Raw genomic sequence first — 21,219 nt, 5'->3', positions numbered from 1 at the left:
TTAAGTCTCAACTTCATTGATTTATTGCTGATGAAATATTCATATTTTATTATCACTTCTATTTGTGTATCTTTTTTCAGTCAAGCTTACCTTCTACCACCTTATCTTTCCCTTTTCCTATATAGAAAATTATAATTTTTTAATCAGGGAAGTAAAGATTGTAAGAAATGAAATATAAGAAAGTGGATTACCACTAAAATAAGGTTGGTGAAGACGTAAGATTTAGGCATCATTTTTATGGTACATAAGGGACCATATCACATTCATTTTCCACCTACATTTTTCTTTTTAAAAAATGTATTTTAATAGATGTAAGAACAATTATGAATTTCCTAGCTAAAAGGAACACCCTAGTAAAGTGTTCCTAGAGATTTAAACTTGGTCATCATATTGATTGGGTGTTATGGTCCTGGCCCCTCTCACCATAGGAAATTTATTTGGAATAACATTCTGTTTCCACAGTTTTAGCCATAAAATCCCTGCCACAGAACACTGTGCCTGATTCAAGCGAAATATTTTTTTCTGGACTACTCCTGGGGATCTTGGACTCAAAGCTTTGGTAATACTCTCTCACCATATAAAAGAGTAAGAAATCCTGCCTCTTGCCTTCCCATAAAAGGAAAATTCCTTCTAGTGAATTAGTGAGATGACTAATTCAAGTGATCATGAACTTGGAGAAGATCCTTGGGGAACTGACTCTTCCATTTAAGAAGCTAAAAAGAGCTACTGTTCTTTAAGTTTTACACTTCTCATTTTAAATCAAAAGATGTAGAAATCAATTAGCCCAATTCTTCTTATCTATCTTCAGTCAGTTCTGAACCTAGACTACTCTTGCACTCATTCAAGTTTTGATACAATCTCCCTTATCCAGTTCAGTCCTATTTTTGTAGTTTGTATGAAGCAAAGGCAATGAGATAATGGTTTTCTTAATTCAGCTTTTATGGTAACATTGTTTTTAAATTCAGTGCTAGGTAAAATTTTTATCAGTGATAGGGGAGAAGACTGACTCTGTGGTAACTCATAGGAGCTTGTGTCCTAGTTTAGCAATTATTTCCTGCAACCAACAAAATTACTTCATTCAATCACTTGCTCAAAAGTGGCTAGAAGGTAGGCTTGAATGCAACCGATATTTATATATTTTACATGCTCTTGGCTGTGTAGAACCAATCTATAACACATAGCTTTACACAAATAAATAATAGACATTTAAAAATAAGTATTTTTAATAAATATTTCTTTATTAGGCTTGACCATCTAAATTAATATGTGTTCATTTCTATTCTTACCAAAAGTGCCTCAGGGATAAAAAATGTGAATGTCGTGTCTTTGAAATTATGTGCTAATTGTAAAAACAAGGTTCTAACATGTTCTAATTCTATTTGGTTGTAAAATGGGTGTTTCCATGTTTTATTTATAAAATTAATAAGTATTATTAAATAAAGATCCTTAACGCGTGCTTTGAAATGGTTGAGATCTAATGAAACATAAAGAAACCCCAAATACAATTTACTTCATATCAGTAGAGAATATTGTCTTATATTAGTTCCCATAACATCTACCAGTGTCCACTCTGTGAAAGCCACGTATAAGGGCAACCTATACGTCTGTAAGTGCAGGGGTGTAAACAAGTTTTAGCACCATCCTAGTACTGAGATTTATTGAAAGTTCATTTTTCTCTGTTGGTTTTTATCAAAGTCTAGACGATTTACTCAGGTGTGGAGTGACTTTCGCTGCCAACATGGTGGTTGTGGACAAAGAAAGCACCATGAGTGCCGAGGAAGACTACATGGCAGATGCCAAAACGATTGTAAACGTGCAGACCCTTTTCAGGTAAATATCTGGATAACCCAGCCCTTAAGCATCTGTGAGATATATGACTCTGTGACTCTGTGTATAAAGAATGAACATGAGACATTTATACTGCAGTTATGTTTATTCCTTTTATCATAAAACAAATACTTATTTAGGACCTAATGTATGGCTGGTACTGTGTGAAGTTTACTTTTTAACATCAGGTCAGCAGTTCTTTTAAAAATAAAAAGAATAATGCATTTGTTTTTTCGTATAGTTTAAGAAATTCTAAAAAGCTGTGTGCAGTAGCAGTCATGATTTTTGCCAAACCACGCATGTTTAATTTTGGTTTTATGCCCAGCAGTAGCCAAAGGTATGCATTTACATACTGAATAACCAGGAAGAAAAGATCACAAGGCTAATATACCCATGTTAGGAGCCAAGTCACAATGTTATCCTCACTTCCTAATGAAAGACACTTCCTGTCTTTCAATAATTAAACCCATCCTGGTAGGAATTCCCGTTAGGGTCATCTTTGCGTAAGAATTAGCAATACTGACCAGAGAAAAGTTCATGCTGTGAGCAAAGTCAAAATTGCCAATCAATCAAGACATCGGTGTCATTTGGAATGATTCTTCCTAAAATCATCGTAAAATTTAAATAACTAAAAGATCATTATTTCAGTTTTATGCATTTTGCAGAAGTCTAAAGGAAATATCTGAGCTACCAAATTATGAAAGTGAATAAAGCAATCTGAACTCTATCTTCATCTCCCCTCACTTCATACCTTTGTATTGTAGCAAACCATATATTGAGGATAGTTATCTGTTTATAGTTTGAAGTCAGAATTCAGGAGAGAGAGCCAAGTTGTGTGTCTCACTTAAGTTGACTATTTATTATATGATCTTAGGCAAATTACTTTCCTTCTCTAAACCTTGATGTCTTAATCACAAGGTTGTTGGAGATTTAAAAACATATAATGCCTTGGTACCTGCCTGGTTGTTTTCAATTTCTCAATAAATGTTAGCTACTATCATTATTAGCCAAAGACTTATCACTTACGTGGGGCAGAGTGGAAAAGCTACAGACCTTGGAACAATATAGCAACAAACTTCATCTGACATGATCTCTATCCCAGAGGTTCCCGCAGAAAATTACTGTGACTTTGAGTATGTTTCTTAACCGCATTGAAATTCAGTTTCCCTCATCTATAAAATGCATGTGGAGAATAATTAACCCTTCTTACAGTGTCAGTGTGAGGACAGGAAATCAGGTATGTAAAGAATCTGTCACAGCAATTGGAAAAATCTACCCTAACTTGCATTAGAATCTCCTCCTGTTCCAGAAAGAGTAATACACCCTCTAAAGTTACTGTTATGGGCAGTTCATTTAGAATATAGCTAACTAGTCATTGAGCTATGTAAATAGTACATTTAAAGGTAGCATAGCACATGTGGAAAATATGACATATATATAAGCATTCTTTTTTCTCTAGAGAATGAAAAAGGAAACCACAGGGTGGAAAATGAATTCAGATGGATGAGATTTATAGCCAATGAATAAAGTAAAATCTTTTTGATTCCATGCTTGGCAAAAGCTAATTACAGTTTTAACAGGAGAGGATCCTGGTCTTTTGATTAAACGTGCTATTTTAATTTTCAGCTTATTGTGAGTTTATTTCTCTTATGGTGACAGTTGTATTGATTTGACATATTCTCTGAATGAATTATTTTTATTTCAAGAGAATAATAAATCTCCATCTTACTGAGAGGTGCAAAGGCTCTAATTAATTTTTTTCAATGAACTAGCTGACCAGAATAACTAAGGGCAGCCGCACATGTGGTTGCTGGTGGTGGGAAGGCTGCCTTCCCTGAGTACCTGGTGGAGGAGGCATCACATATTGAAAGAATGACTGGATGAGTGAATGAGTGATTTTGGATCTTTTCACTATTAAGGTTACCTATCTTCAGCAGAACATTTTAGAAATTATGCAATTTGTATGGCTCATAAAAACATCTAGACTGAATAGTTTTAAGCAGAAATTTGAGAAGAACTATGAAATACCCAAATTTTGTTCTCTCTTTTCCTGTGTCTGTAAAGGCATTATCATTTTTCTAAGTATATAACAATATTTTTCAGGAAAAAAAAATTATGATAGACCCACAGACATAGAAAACAAACTTATGGTTACCAAAGGGGAAAAGGAGGGGAGGGATAAACTATGAGATTGGGATTAACATATACACATGACTATATATAAAATAGATAACCAACAAGGACTTACTGTATAGCACAGGGAACTCTACTCAATATTTTATAATAACCTATAAGGGAAAAGAGTCTGAAAAAGAATATATATATATATATATATATATATATATAGAGAGAGAGAGAGAGAGAGAGAGAGAGAGAGAGAGAGAGGGAGGGAGGGAGGGAGGTATGTGTAACCAAATCACTTGCTGCACACCTGAAACTAATACAACATTGTGAATCAACTATACTTCTATTTTAAAAAATATGGTAATATTTAAAATAAACTTTAAAAAATCTATGAAACTTTTTTATGGAGTAATTCATCAGCTGTTAATCTAGGCATGCTAAACTAGGCTAGTCTTCCATAATAAAAGAGTCAGATACAAGTGGGTCCCTATGGTATATGGAATACCATTTATGTAGATAAATGACCCAAATCGTACAGACTCGGTAGTTTCATTTTATCGGTGCAGTCAGTCAGATATCACCCTTGAGGTCACTCTGCCACATTCCTTGAAGGTTTCATTTCTTGATTCACTGTGACTCTTGCCAACCCTGCTTCTACCATAATTCTTGATGTTTTCAAAAATCCTACCCAGATGGTCCTTTCGATGTCTGACCTTAGCCACCTATTCTCGTGGTCATTAGAGTACCAATAATTCCTCCCCGCCATATTCTGAATTTCATTCAACTCTCTGAGCACTACTACTTATTTTCTACCTCATTGCTTCCCATATCCCCCACTCTGAACAGTCCTTTTCTGCTGGAATCTACTGTCCACTGATTCTACTGTCCTTAGTCACCTGAGGGCTCTCTTCCCTCTTTACCTGGATTAAACTCCAAGATCAGTCATGACAAACAGTCCTGTGCTGAAACCCTAAACAGCCAATTACTGATTATCTACTATGGGCTAACACAGATCTCAACTCTGTTTCCTTTTTCTGTCTTCTTCCTACTCCCAGTTTTCTGTCCTTTCAGATTTTCTACCCACCAGCTTGCATGAAATTTCCTAGAGGCAGATGACAGCACTCCAGAGAGAGGATCCAGTTACTCTTATAAGTAAGCGTCAGGCACCCAGAAGTCCAGTCACAGTGGATGGATAGCAGACTATTTATTTAGGAGAAAAACCTAGGGCCCCATCTCCAAGGGAACTAGATTCTTACACATCGAGTATGCAAGAGTAAGTAGTGTTAAACATGATTAAAGAACACAACTTAGGTAATACAAACAAACTTTAACACTTCATGAAGTGGACAGTCTGCATCCCCAAGGGTCCAGAGAACTCCAAACTGGGGTGAGAGGCAGAAAGTTTTTATAGCTTAAAGAATGAGAAACAAGGAAGAGAAAAAAAATAGAAAATGAATAAGGAACAAAGATATAAGTACAGAGCCCAGAGTTGGCTTGGCATTTGGGGGTTGGCTGACTGACTATAATCTATATCTGGTCAAGTGGGACATTTACAGGAACAAGAAAGTTTAGGTTTTGGTTTGCTGATGTGGCACCCAGGGCAGGAGCCACTCCATCTTGGGCCTAGAAATTATTTCAACAATAGTAGGTCTAAAAGATCTCAGCCAATCCTTGCATCTTTATGACCATCATTCATTTCCTCAAACGAGAGCCAATTTCTTACTGGTTAACTAGTAAGGCTGGGGTGTTGATAGAAGTATGGCTAACAGAAGCCATTTCAATTCTGGGATGTGTACTCTGATTACAAAACCAAATTGTGCCACCCTGAGTGGTGAAATAGAATGCTTAGCTGTACCTGGAGTTTCTCTTAAACCAAACCTTTGAACCTATCACACTGTTTATGCTGAAGCATTTTAACGTAAAGTGAGAACTGTCTATCTTAAGAGTCATGCAGCTGCTATTGATGGCGCTTAGGATTTAAATCAGAAGGGTCCCAAAGTCTAACATCAAGTTCATTTTAATCTAGGCAGCCTGAATGTGCCCACACTATCGCATCATCCTGCCAAGCAAGGTTGCTGAAAGGACTAAGTGAGATGATTTCTGAAAAGCACTCAGCAGCGCCAGGCACATAATAGGCAGATAATAATTGGCAGTGTCCTCAAGTTGCAGTTTCTAAAATATCGTGGTCACGAAAATGTGGAAGCAGACATCATGGTTACTTTATTAGTTAGAAAATTGGGGCAAGAATTTAGATGCAATATTTTCTTTGGCTTATTTATTTCTAGGAGACAATCAAACCTTGTGATCTCTGTAGTATCTGGATGGTACTAGGCAAATAAAGAGTACTTTATACTGTTACTTTATATGGGGTGATGCTACATTTTATGCTAGCATTTCTGACTGTTTAGCTGTTTGGGCCATGCCATTTTAACTTGATTATTTTGACATTCTGTTTGGATGTGGGGTTTTTTGACTTTTACATTTTTTGCTTCTAAAACTGTGAAGGAATGTGTTAGAAAAGTCTTCAGTCTGTGCTTATATTAGAGCCCAGGAGACAAGAATGAGATGGAATTCAAGTATGGAATGAAAGTAAGAGTGCTCTAGTTCACAACCTATTGATGTAACTGGTATGACCAGTCTGAAATAAGGTTAAATTTTTTATTCAGAAGCTCACAACACACTTAATGTGTCTTCATCCACCTTGTGTGGCGATTACCTATTTGCTGGTTTGGCCCCGGAGAACCTACCCAGGAAGTGATTCATCTTTAACATCCAAAGCCTAGAGCATGGTGTCCAGAGTTTTAACGCTCATTTAGTGAGCACTCTGAAGTGTGTGCTAGGATGGCTGGACCAAGAGGAACCTCCAGCTGTGCTTTGTGCCAGCATGAGCTGCCTCTCCAGAAGGACCTAAGTGGGTCCTTACCCAGATGTGTTCTTTCTCGCAAGGTGAGTTTTCCTTCATGGGTTCTTAGTAGCCCCATAAAGCAGCAAACTTCCTCTGGGATGACCTCTAGCCCAGAGGTTCCAGACGCCCTGAGGAAGGGAATGGCTCCACTACTTTGCTCAGAAGAGACTGAATCCTTCGTAGCTGGCCCACCACCTCCCCCAGAGAGCATTTCAGAGCACAGAAGACATTGGCAGATAAGGTCTTTGTCAGGTTAGAGCCTGTTAAACTTTCTCTGCTACCTGTCTAAGCACCTTTCCTTACATTTCTAAGAGAAACACTCAAGTGAGTCTCCCTAGCACAAAGGTCCCCTGTCTGATTTCCAAATTAAAAGAAAAGCAGGGGGCTTCCCTGGTGGCGCAGTGCTTGAGAGTCCGCCTGCTGATGCAGGGGACACGGGTTCGTGCCCCGGTCCGGGAAGATCCCACATGCCGCGGAGCGGCTGGGCCCGTGAGCCATGGCCGCTGAGCCTGCGCGTCCGGAGCCTGTGCTCTGCAATGGGAGAGGCCACAACAGTGAGAGGCCCGTGTACCACAAAAAAATAAAAATAAAAAAAAATAAGAAAAGCAGGTCCTTACTTTCAAATTTAAGTTTCTCTTGCTAAAGTTTTACCTAACAAGGTGCTCGATACATTCTGAAAATATTGAACGTTTTCACATTTTTATGAACGAGTATTAGTATCTAAATTAAATTTAAATAGGCACATCAAAATGTGCCTTGAATGAAAAGCAACCACTTCAAATGCCCAAGACATTTTGGGGTAGGAAGTTTTGCTGTACTATCCAAGGAAAGTATTAAGCAAGTCATTTAAGGACTTAGCTAGAGGATTATAAATTTGGCAACTACTGAAAGAAAATAGAAGAATATATGTGATCTAGTCCAGTGGGTGAAGGAATGCCTCTCCCTGAGGAACTGGTCTTTTACTAAAAAGATAAAGGCAGTAAGTGGGCTTAAAAGATGAACAGAGCATTCCACAGGGGGGCAGCAAATACCAAGGCGCTAGGTACTAAACATCCAAGGACTTGGAGCAGAGCCGGAGGAAGGTACGCCAGAGGCTGAGATGGAAACCAGAAGCCAGACTATTCATGGCTTTGAAGAACACTTTAGTAAGTTGCCCTTTATTTTAAGAATAACAGGAAATCATTGAAAGATAGGAAAGTTTAAAATATTATTTTAGCTACAGTGTGAAGAATGGTTTGGGGAAAAGTGAGAGTGGGTGAAAACCGACCAGTTAGAAGACTTTTGAATTGCAAGGACTATAAGAGCATAAATGTCAAGTTAAAAATAAAAAAGGAATATCGTCTCTAGCTTGGCAAAATAGTCATAGGCTTACTGAAGAAATAACACACATAGGCACTTGGGAAACGATGTAATTCAAAACATTGATACCGAATACGTATCAATGCAAGAGTAATTTTTTATACAGTGCAAAATTTTTAATATTTTGTTCAGTTTACATGGATTAAAATTTTAAATGCAGGAGATATCTGATAATTATTTTACTGTCATTTATTACTACTACCCCAGACTCAGATCTAAAGTGTTTTAAAAACATTTGTGAAAAAATATGTTCATGTTTGTTTTAGTGCCAATATTCAATCATAGTCTAAAACTGGGGGCTCATGCATCTAAGTGTGTTTCTATACCTTTCATAATAATATACACCCTTTGTTATTCAGAAACATCATTCCCAGCCACCACAGATCAAAATTTATAGTGTAACACACTAGCTCACTAAGTAATATATATATATTTTTTTAATTTAATTAGTTTATTTATTTATTTTTGGCTGTGTTGGGTCTTCGTCTCTGTGCGAGGGCTTTCTCTAGTTGCGGCGAGCGGGGGCCACTCTCCATTGCAGTGCGCGGGCCTCTCACTGTCGCGGCCTCTCTTGTTGGGGAGCACAGGCTCCAGATACGCAGGCTCAGCAGCTGTGGCTGACGGGCCCAGTTGCTCTGCGGCATGTGGGATCTTCCCAGACCAGGGCTCGAACCCGTGTCCTCTGCATTGGCAGGAAGATTCTCAACCACTGTGCCACCAGGGAAGCCCTAAGTAATATTTTTATTAAAATATTGTAAATAATTTTCAGATTTGTATGTTCTGATGTTTGTTTGTTTTGCTTTAATATATACAGGCAGCTAGTCTCAGAGTTCTCCCAGTCTCTGAAATGAAGTATATGGTATGGTTTTCATCTTTGTGTTGGTTAACATACCTGGGCATGTCAAAATTATTTATTAAATGAATTAATTCAAGCAGATGACAATTCCGTAGGTATTTTACACAATTATACTTACGTCACCGAGTAAATTGGCCCATCAAAATGTGTCTTTAATAAAAAGCAACCATTTCAACTGCCAAAGACATTTTGGGATAGCAAGTTTTGCTCCAATGTACAAGGAAAGTATTAAACAAGTCATTTAAAACTTAAACTAGAGAAGTAGTTGTAGAACAATTTAAAATAGAACAAACTACATTATTTTCAATTACTATATTGCTTTATGATGATCCTAGTACCTAGGGAAAAGAGACTTATGAGGTCATTTAATTCTAAAATGTTATATATTCAAAATGTATTTAGGTCATATTAAGGCTCAGAAATGGATGTACAGTATTAGTATTTTAAAGATATATAATTAAATCTATTAGACAACCAAATTTGCAAATATAAAGTATTATAAATGAATACAAGTAATATTTTATAGATACGAAGGGCACTACAATAAAATATTTCATTATTTAAGTATTATTTAGTTCTAGATTTTCACTAGGTGGCAGACTTAGTGCAGTTTCTCAGTTTAAACTAACATAAATGGTGTAGGTTCAATTATATAGAACAGAAATGGCACATCACATAAATTTTGTTGTCCTATCTAATTTCAACTCTAGAAGTCACTTAAATACAATGACTAGATCACTCAATCATTTTATTACTGACTCTTACTAAGACCTCAAATACATCTGGCTACATATATATATATATATATATATATATATATTCTGTTTGATGTAATGTGTTAGAAAAGGATTATAAACAAAAGATTTCAAGTGGTCACAAATTTGTCTAAAGTTAGAAAAATAATATATGTGAAAGATAAAAGCCATATTTCTCAAAGAAAATAAAAATTTCCAAAAGTTGAGATATATTTTTCATTTGTTTACTTTTTGTTTCCTCAGAAATTCCTTCTCTGGCCATATATCTCAGTACCTTCCAAGATGTTCCTCACAAGCTATCCATTCACTAGCATCTTAAAGCTATTTAATTTGTGAACCACAGATTTCAGTCATCCACATTTACCATCCTTAGAAAAATATGTACATCCTTATAATTTATGAATTTGTTGCCGTTTCCTCTATTAGATCATAAGAGTCTAATATAAAGGCAGGAATTTCATGTTCCACTTCTTTTTTATCTCCTGGAGACCAGAGCTCTCCAACAGCAAACACTTGATATTTATTTGCTAAATTAGATACTAAATATTGTCCTCAGTAAATTGAAACAACAATAATGAAGTTATGATCTAACAGCTCCTATTTCCGGATAGCTACAGAAGTAGAGATTACAAAAGTTTAAAATAGAGTTGACTTGTAATATCTGAAACTCCAACATGTTACTAGATATTCTTAATAACTTACTATTTTATTTGGGTCATTTGAGTTTCCTTTCCTACCTACCTATTTATTAAAATAGGGAGGGGGGCAGGTTCGTGTTCTAGACCCTGACTGTTTGTGTGTGACCCAGGCTCTGCTACCTACTAGAATCTTACCTTGAACGTTTTATTTGGTTTTTCTGGGCCTCAGTTTCTTCGACTGTAAACTAATAATTGTAAGTAAATCATAGAGTAGTTTTTGGAATTTGAAGAAACAGTAAGTGACTCTCTCGATTTCCTAAACAAGTTGGAAACTATCGAGACCCAAAGAAGTCAGGCAGTTGGGGATCCCATGCTAGGCAGAACTGTGTAGCGTTGGTGCCTGGCAGTAGTGGAGAACCCTGATCAGGAGCCCTGCTAGACAACCACTGGGTCTTCCCTGTAGGGCTGGGCTCACTTCATGGCCTGGCTCAGACCAGCGCACACCCAGAGATACTGAAAAGGCAGAGTCAGAAGTGAGCCATATGTCCCCAACTCCTCCCAGGGAACAGGGGGTGCAGATGGAGGCCCAAAAGAAGGAGGTCCTTAACCTGATGTTCTGAAGATTACATGAATCAATACATGGAAAGCTCTAAGAATAATGCTCTGTAAATTTTAGATATTATCGGGTTTTGGACCTTTCTTTAACCTTCCAAAAGATAAAAAAAAAAATTTAAAAAGTGAAAAGACAAAGAGAAAAACCTCAGGTCAGTTAATTTTCCTTTTTAGAAGCTCAGATCATGAATATGGCATTTATTCTCTAAATGAGACTACATGCTTTATCTTCATTCGTCCATGTTGCTCTTATTTATTCATTTTAGTTTCTGTTTTGACAGCCGATTGACACACCATATCATGGTAAATATCTTTAGAGACATTGTTCTTTTAAGATATTTCTTAAGTGAATACTTTTGAAACTTCCAGATGGTACGAGATTTGTCATTTCTTAGGCTTACCAGATGGAGTCCCACCAGCCCAAAAGTCAATTGATATTTTTTTCTATCAGGCCACTCTTCTAATTTTTCAAAAGTTTCTGAGAAAATGAACTTTTAATCAAATGTGCTACCACTGGGGACTTCTGAGTGAGAATAGAGCTTCTAAAAGAAAGTCCTGAGGAATACAGATTATATGGTGTTTCTCCATAAACTAATCTAGTTAAATCACACCCCTTCTTCACCAAGATTTAATCCACTAAACCAAAAATACACAAATCAGAACTGCGAGATGTGTTTATTGTAACAAAGAATTATCAATTAGAGGAATATAATGTGAACTACTAGGACACTAGGAGGGAAACTTTGCCTTCCTGGCTGCTGTGCTTTAGTAGGAAGGCTGAAGTGTGGATGAAACCAACCAGAGTTTAGTGCAAAATGCAATGTAATAAGCAGTATTACAAATAAACCAAATACCAGGAGCCACTGTGGATTCTGACTTTAAGCAATGGTACAGCTTCATCTCAATGAGATTTGATAAGAGCTTTAAATAATTGTTGAGATTCCAAATATAGGGGTGGAGGAGGAGAGTAAGGAAGGAGGAAACTACGTTTCAAGCAGAAATAGCAACAGGAGAAAAAAGAAAAAAGTTAAGAAAATAGTAATACCACCACAACTAAGGAACAGGACCTGTTATGTATCAGACACTGTGCTAAGTCTTTCACAAACTGTATCTCTAAGTTTCATACCACCTCTCCTGTACAGAATCTGAGGTTTAGTGTTTCCTCAATCAACTCAAGGTAACAGAACTATTGTAAACCGTGATGAACTGCACAAATAAAATTATACTTTGCGGTACGCGGGCCTCACACTGCTGTGGCCTCTCCCGTTGCGGAGCACAGGCTCCGGACGCACAGGCTCAGCGGCCATGGCTCACGGGCCCAGCCGCTCCGCGGCATGTGGGATCTTCCCGGACCGGGGCACGAACCCGTGTCCCCTGCATCGGCAGGCGGACTCTCAAGCACTGCGCCACCAGGAAAGCCCAATAAAATTATACTTTTAACATTAAAAGTCAACAAAAGAAATTATGTTCTGATTGTTCTTTTGCTGATATTATTTCAATCCAACTTATTACAAGTTACCTGTTGTACTTAAAGTACAATAATATTTGTTCTCAAAATGGAGATGAGGCCGTGTGGCTATATTTGTTCCTCCGAAGAGTGGATCTCATGAAACACCTGATGATACCATTTGCAAAGGCTTTGATTAGGTAAGTCTCGATACCGGTCCAGCAATGTAACCAAGAGGGCACATGTAGTTTTCACAGATAACTCTGAAATATAGCATTTTTAAGCATTTTTTAGGTCTTAACTGATAGGGTGACTAAGCCCCCTGGAAACTGACCTGAGGGCCCCTCAGGGAAGGCCCAGCAAGCCTGCAGACAGACCCTCACTCCCTGAGAGGAGGGAGAGGGTCTAGCAAACCATCCATCAGCTTTAGGGAGTTAGAGCCGAGGAAAGGGGTAATCGCATCCGTCATTCTGGAGTTCAGAGTCAGGGCTCCCAGCTTCCTCTCTAAGACACCAAGCCAAGCGCTCAGGCAGATGGAGTAACAGTGCCCTCACTCCTGGACCCCGCAGATAATGCGAGATCAGCTGGAGATGCTGATTTGTTTCTGAGCCACGAGTCAGATGTTTCTGGCCAGCATATTTCGGTCAGTTCTAGTGCCTGAGTTCAAGGCATGGGTTCAGCTACTGGTAGGAATTTGAAGTGGCCATAACTGGGTTTGAAGACATATTGTATGGAGAGCAAAGCTGATTATCACATGATGTGGCCGCCACAGAGAATCTCAAAATATTTGAGCCAGGACAGCTACCAGTGATCACGGACATCAGCTAGAGATCAGCGACATCAAGCACAGCGACAATAAGAAGGTGTTTGCTGTGGTTTTATTTTGCCCGGTTTTTCGGGGGGGGAGAAGTCATGCGTGTGCATGGGTATGTGTGCGCTTGCACACGTGTGTGTTTTTGAGGGAGAGGAGGTAAATGGAAAGAACGCTAATGCAAAACTCTGGGCAAGTGGGAAGTCTCAGGATCCTTCTAGAACAATGCCATCAATTGAGCCATGACCTCAATTCATTACAATGAGTTGTTATTTCAGTTAAAATAGTTGCTCTTCTCAGAAGTTCATTGTAGCAGGATTTGGCATTTAAAAGCACATACTATGAGGACAGGGAACCATAGAAGATCAAAGAACTCAATTATGAACAATAAGCTCATCATAGGAAATTTTTGCCAATCCGGATATTCACCTTACAAATTTCTATTTCAATATTATCCATGAGGTAACTTCTTCAATCAGCTTTATGAATGTGTGACAAGAAAATGCCTAATAAAAGCCAAATTACTGAATTTATTTTTCTTATGGTGCTAAAATGTTGGTTAAAATATTCTTTGGGAAAGAGGGTTTCATTTTTCTTGCACTGCACAGAACAGGTGATGTGGTATGGCCTGCTCTTATAATTGCGTGTAGTTTTATGCCTACAGCTAGGTATCACTCACTCATAAATATGTTGTTATAAAAAATACCATATTGGATTGTTAGCGTAATGCAAATGTTTCTTTGAAATGCAGGTTGTTTTCCAGTCTCAGTATTATCACAGAGCTCACCCACCCAGCCAACATGAGATTCATGCAATTCAGAGCCAAAGACTGTTACTCCCTTGCTCTTTCCAAGCTGGAAAAGGTAGGAATTCACATCATGAAGTAAGTTGCATTTAACCTTTTGGGCTGAAAGACTAACTCTAAAATTTCTACATGTAGAGAGGAATGCCATGAAATAGTAAAAATAAAAATGCTGTTTTGAATTCCTATATGGGGGCTAAAATCTTAATTTATAATTTTTTTAAAGTATGGATTGATGGATTTGAACCATATATATCACAAGTGAACATGATAGAGGTATCTCGTTCCATCATCATTAATCATAAATTGAAAGCATGATATATGAAAGAGTTAAACTCAGCAGGGGTATATATACTCACTTATAATGTCCATTATTGATAATACCACGAGTACTCTGTCAAGACATCTATATTTACGTAGGAATTTGCAGTTTTCATAAATCCTTACAGTCCTAGGAAACTTGTAGGCTTTGTTGAAAGTCAGTTCCCAGAGGAGATAATATGAGACACAAGCTCACAATCTGAGACAAAGCCAAGTTTATTGCTTACGTAAGGGAGGCTGTCACCTCAAGAGAGCTTTTTTGTTTTTTTTTTTTTTTTGGTTTATAAATATTTATTAAAATTGAAAGTTGTTTGCTCTTCTATCCCATGAGCATCCATCCACCTGCCTGTCACCTGTTTAGATGCATGACTGCTGTCATAAATGCCCTTGGAATCTTTAGGATAACAGCACATCTGCCTTTGCTTAAAACTCCTTGTTCCTTGCCTTCCTAGCCAACACCTCTCTTCACAACTTTATATAAAAGGTCTCCAAAATTTGTACCCCAAGTGAGCCATCCATGAATAAAAACATATACCTGGGATCCAAAAAAAGTTGGCCTGGACATGTCAAAGACTCAAGTCCACCTAAGAAATAAGAGTGGTTTTATAATAGCCAAAGATGAATTTTTCTCCCCACAAATCTAAAAAATGCCTGCAATCAGATAGAGCTAATTAAGACTCAGGAGAGCTTTGTCAATGTCTTGGAGTGGGGAAAGGAAGGTCAAAGTTTATCAAGAGTTGGGAATTGTATTTAATGAGGCTCTTTTCAAGTGGGGACTTACTAGGATTGGGAAGAGATGAGAATAACGCTAAGGAAGACAGTAGCGTTGTTGCAAAGTCATGTTATGGGCACAGAAAAGTGTGGTTTTCTTCTCAGTATCCAGGCTGAGTGTGGGGATAAATGGATTTTGCATTCCAGGTGTACTTGATACTAGTGTACTGGGAGAATTCGATGTAAGAGAAAAAAATAAGATCCAATCTTATACATGTGAAAATGTGTTAAATCTATGCCATCTTTATTGTTTGTAATAATATTTATAAAATAGAGATAAGGATGGCTTACATTTTTTTTGGTTAGTTTTTTTCCTTCACTTCATTTTATTTTGATTACCTGTTACGTCGGGCACTGTCCTGATTCCTGGGTGACGTACTGTTGAGTGAGGTCACTTCTTTCTTGTCTGTGAGGTACTCACAGAGTGAGGTACTCTTGTCTTATGGTTTCCTTCTTCAACGCTGGTCACATACATTGTGTTGGTGGAACCTTGCCACCGCCCCTTTATAGGCATAGTTACCTTGTTGCTAGGCACTGCTTCCAGATGAGGAAACAGAGTTTAAGACAGATTAAATAACTGTTGTGCCCAACACACAGTGAGGCCAAATACACTGAAAGGTCAGAGTTTGGAGCAGAGAAAGGGCCAAGCAAGGAGAACGGGGCAACAAGTGCTCTAAAGACCTGAACTCTCTGATGGTTTTTGGGGAAGACATTTTATAGGCAAAATTTGGGGAGGGGGCTGCAGGGTGTGTTACTCTCCTCTGATTGGTTGGAGGTGGTATTCCAGGAATCTCAATCATCAACCTTCTCATTCCAACCAGTCTGGGTTCACGAGCTTATGGTCTGCCTGAAGTTACCATCCTCCACCAGGGTGGGAGCCTTAGTTCCCACAGAGCTCAGAGATATGTATGTAAATGTTTTGTACATCCCCCAAGGAGGAACCACGATCAGGCCCCATTGCTGTACTACTCTTTTCTGTTCTTTCCTTGCCTTTTTTCTTTTCTTTTCCTTTCTTTATTGAAGTATACTTGATATACAATACAGTGATTCACAATTTTTAAAGGTTATACAAACTAGTGAATATAACAAAAAAAGAAGCAGACTCACAGATATAGAGAACAAGCTAGTGGTTGCCAGTGGGGAGAGGGAAGGAGGGAGGGGCTATATAGGGTTAGGGGATTAAGAGAAACTATAGGTATAAAATAAGCTATAAAGATATATGGATAACAGGGGGAATATAGCCAGTATTTTATAATAGCTATAAATGGAGCACAATTGCTTCTTTCTGCATTCCCTCACTCCCCTAATTAGTAAGTGAATCTGCCCTTTAGAACTCAGGGAAGGTCTAGGAGACTGAAAAACAAAAGGCAGTATCCTGCTCAGTGTCATTGAGTGAGTGCCGTAAGAGAAACTTAAAGCCATTCATGTTTAGAAAGCATCTCTTATGTCAAACTGCTTTAACAGCATGGAAAGGGTGGGAATCACAGCTGAATGGCTGAGAATCCAAAGGCAAACCCACGGATGGGAATCCAGTGGAACCCATGCTGGCCTGGTGTGGTACAGTCTCCTCCATGACAAGAGAGGGAGGCTCACCCCATGATGAAGAAGACAGGCTCTACTACTTTGTAGGATTGGAACCTGGATAAATCTATGACACGTTTGTAGCCTTGGGATTTGTCTCTGGAAAATAGTGGTAATAGCCAAATGATAGGGTCATTGCCAAGATCACACCACACAATCTAGTCACAATACTTAGCCCAGTTTTGGCATATAATCAGTACTCAAATAAATAGCCCTAAACTCATAATTATAAATTACTATTGTCAACATCATCACTAATAAATATTCTATTGTGTGTATTCAGTTTTATTCCAGATCAGTTGATGTAAGGTCATAATTGTGGAAGAGATTTTCATGTTGGTAAATGTGTGTGTCTATATTATTGTGTATCTACTGCACGAGGGAAAAAGAAGAACGAAATGAGATTTTGATCTCTTTTGGGGAATTAATGAAAAATAAAATCCTCATCCAACCTAGAAGTCCTCTTCAGAAATGTAGAAAAGTTTTGTTTGAATAAGCATTAAACCAGACTGTGATATGCATCTCAGCAATCCACTAAAGACATTGCAAAGAAAGAAAGACATCTTATCCTTTTATATAGCCAGGCAGATACAGTCATTTACATACATGTTAACTGTCTTGATCCAAAGGAAAAATAAAATGTCTTCTAACTTTGTAGCAAGCAAAAGGTTACAACTTGGAGCCAGGCACCTAGGCTAAGCTCCCAAAGAGAGAGACAGGATACATTACATTCACATTTCAAAAAGATAGTTCCAAGGCCCCCCCACCCCCACCCCACCCCCACCCCCCTCGAGAAAGGCATTCCCGGGATACGAAGCTAGCTAGAAGTTATTCAGACTTTGTATCCATCTCAAAGAGACATGGAAAGGATTTACAATTCCAAGTTATTTTTAAGGAAACTCTCTAGGAAAAAGAAGTGGGAGAGGGGAGTTTTCTTTCTTTTTTGGCATCGGGGAAATTCATTTTTTTTTAGATTTATGTTTACCCTTGCATCTTCTAGATATTTCCCAAGAAGAATACAAAAAATCAATACATTACCTAATTATTAGGAACAGAGGAGTTAGGGGAAGTGGAATTGAAACCAATGGTTTGAATGCTATAAAACCATGGAAAATCCTTTTTTAATTCACTTATTATCATTTTTATCCATTGAAATAGGATCGTCACATAGAAATGTTTTAGACTGTTGTGCTATTGTGGGTTGAATTATGTCCCTCCACCCACCAAAAAAGATGTGTTGGTGTCCTAACCTCCACTACCTCAGAAGGTGACATTATTTGAAGGTAGGGTTTTTACAGAGATAAGCAAGTTGAAGAAGGCCATTGGGGTGGACCCTAATCCAAAATGACTGGCAATCCTTGTAAAAAGGGTAAAGTTGGACACAGAGACAGACACATTTAAAGGGAGGACAGCCATCCACAAGCCAAGGAGAGAGACCTGGAAGAGAACCTTCACTTACAGTCCTCAGAAGGAACCAAAAAGTGCCAACACCTTGATTTCAGACTTTGAGCATGCAGAACTGAGAGGCAATAAGTTTCTGTTGTTTAATCCACTCAGTTTATGATACTTCCTTACGGCAGCCCTGGCAATCTCACACACATGCCATCAGTGATAATGGTAACTGTTCATTTCTCATCAGTGCTTCTTATCACTTATACGTATACAGTTAGTTTACTGTTTAAAGTAATCATCTTCCTATACTTGTATTCTAAGCACAGGGAGGTAGTTTTAGTATTAGGAAACTGATCGTGGTTGTCATTCAAATTGAAGAAGTGATAGGATTTGCAAGAATGAGTATGGAAGGTTAGCCTGCATTCAGCCTGGTAGCTGATGTGTTCTTGGTAGACCTTGCATTCTCGTAGATATGTCGTTGCCATTGCTAATGAAGGAATACTCTTCAAGGTTTCTCTGGAAGCGACAACTCACTGAAGAATATCCACAATAATAACTTCCTAATGGACCAGACCATCATGCTTTAGTTTGTATTTTTTTCATCTGATTATTCTTTCATTGTTGCTGAGTTGTTTTATTTTCTATTACATTATCTTTCTTGTCTTGGATATTGACATTACCTTACTGCTACTGTTTACTCAAAAGTAGAGTCGTCCCTCGGTATCCATGGGGGATTGGTTTCAGGACCCCTCCCTTCTCACCCCACCCCCACCCCAGCAGGGACCAAAATCTGAGGATGCTCAAGTCCCTTATATAAAATGGTGGTGTAGTGTCTGCGTATCACTTACGCACACCCTCCTGTGTACTTTCAATCATCTCTAGATTACTTATAATACCTAACACAATGTAAGTTCTATGTAAATAGTTGCCAGTAGGTGGCAAATTCAGGTTTTGCTTTTAGGAACTTTCTGGAATTTTTTTTCTCCAGTATTTTCAGTCTGTGGTTGGTGGAATTGGCAGGTGTGGAACCTGCAGATACACAGGACCAACCGTACTTCCCATGTTCAGTCATTGGTCATTGGGTCATTGACACTTCTCCTAAAAATCTGATGTAGTGGGCAGCAGAAACACAGTATGAGAGCTAAGCAAAGATGGGCAATGTGACGGGTAACAAGGAACCGGAAGAGAGGAAAACAACAATAGAAAAAAAAGAGAAATTTTTTGTCTCATCTCCCTCTAAAGACTTATTTCATTTCTCTTATTTTGATGCATTTCATAAAAATGAATTTTATTCATGCTTATGGTGCAATTTGCTTCAAGACTGCTTTTTAAAAATTGCTTTTGAATTGCTGTGATGATCATAATTACACTTTAGCAATCATATGGTAATTACACATTGATGTAAGAAGAAAGGTAATGAAAAAGTGAGATGAATAATACGGTATAATAAAAAATAATAATTGGTCTCTGTCTGTAGTTCCCGACACAGCACTTCAAAAACTCTTGGAATTTCCTAAGTGATAGGAGTGTCTTCTGTTATTCATACCTTTCAACCATGCCTGATTTTATGTTAACAAGGCAACTCATGGAGGGGCCTTGAAGATTGAAACTTTCAGTACCTCCTCACCTCCCTGCTTCCAGGGAGGGGAAAGGGGCTGGAGATTGGGTTTAATCATGTGGTTAATGAGTTAATTAATCATGCCTACATCATGAAACTTTGATAAAACTCTGAAGAATGAGGCTTGAGAGCTTCCTGATTGGTGAACATATTGATGTACCGGGAAGGTGGTGCCCTCAGACTCCATGGAGACAGAAGCTTCTGTGCTCAGGACCCTCCCAGACTTGCCCTGTGTGCCTTTTCATCTGTTGTTCATTTGCATTCTTTATATTAAGATGATAATCATTAAGTATAGCACTTTCACACGTTCTGTGAGCATTCTGGAAAATTATTGAAACTGAGGCTGTTATGGGAAGCCCCAGATTTGTAGCTGGATGGAGAAGAAGTGCTGTTGGTTTGGAGACACCAAGGACTTGGAGATGGTGGCTGAAATGAGAGCAGCCTTGGGGGTCTGAGCCAACTCTGAGTAGTGAGCGTCAGGATTGAATTGTAGGACACCCTGTTGGTGTTAGAGAATGAGTGTCAGAATAGAAACAGTCATGGCTATAAATCATATATTGCTAATGTAGTCAGTGGTAGAGCAAAATAATACACATTGGAGATATATTCCAGGAGAAATAGGCAAGAATATCATTTACTTTTTAACATATTCGCCGTCTTAAAGCTAGAAGGCAAAATTTTACATATTCTCAATTTAAATTCAAGCCACTAAATATTCTCTGAGCACCTACTATGAGCCATATGCCTTCCTCAATGCTAGAAGTTATGAATTTGAATAAAACACATAGAATTTGTAATTTGACGGGAGACAGATATATCGGAACAAACAAAAACACATTGCCGTATTCTTTTTTTTTCTGTCCAAACAACTTGGACTACTTTTTATTCATAATCTAAGTGCTATAATGATGAGGGAGAGTTTGGTGCTATCTTCCGGATTCATTAGGAAAATTTCTTATCCAATTTTTAAGAAAATATTTACCTTCCCCCATATTGGTCCAGGAAGAATTTGATAATGCTAACTAGTTTCTATTGCTTTTAAATGTAGTAAAGCACTGCCAGATCTACTCTAGAGGAGTGATGATATGTAATTTATATATGGATAACTATTTTAATGTACAAATGTATCTATTAAGAATGTGTGTAGTGAAGTCCAGTGGTTAGCACTCGGTGCTTTCACTGATAGGGCCTGGGTTCAATACCCGGTCCAGGAAGTAAGATCCTGCAAGCTGTGAAGCACAGCCAAAAAAAAGAAAAAAAGAAAAAAAGAGTGTGCATAGTATTATGATTTCACACAATAGTTTCAAAGTTGTCACAGGCTGAATGTTTATGCCCCCCCACACACCAAAATTCACATGTTTAATCCTTCAACATCCTTTCTTTCTTTATTTCTGAACCTA

General features: G+C 38.1%; 1 protein-coding gene across 3 annotated transcripts in view; it reads left to right on the top strand.

Moving 5' to 3' along the window:
• The window catches only part of KCNT2 (potassium sodium-activated channel subfamily T member 2), a 370,804-nt gene that overhangs the window by 289,313 nt on the left and 60,272 nt on the right, over nucleotides 1-21,219 (top strand). For all 3 annotated transcript variants that reach the window (XM_065876379.1, XM_065876371.1, XM_065876363.1), the window contains 2 exons: nucleotides 1,696-1,830; nucleotides 14,086-14,197. In XM_065876379.1, coding sequence (XP_065732451.1) covers nucleotides 1,696-1,830; nucleotides 14,086-14,197 — 247 coding nt within the window. The remainder of the gene's footprint in view (nucleotides 1-1,695; nucleotides 1,831-14,085; nucleotides 14,198-21,219) is intronic.

Source organism: Phocoena phocoena, chromosome 1, assembly GCF_963924675.1.
Source record: "Phocoena phocoena chromosome 1, mPhoPho1.1, whole genome shotgun sequence".
NCBI lineage: Eukaryota > Metazoa > Chordata > Mammalia > Artiodactyla > Phocoenidae > Phocoena > Phocoena phocoena.
This window is presented reverse-complemented; position numbering and strand designations above follow the sequence as displayed.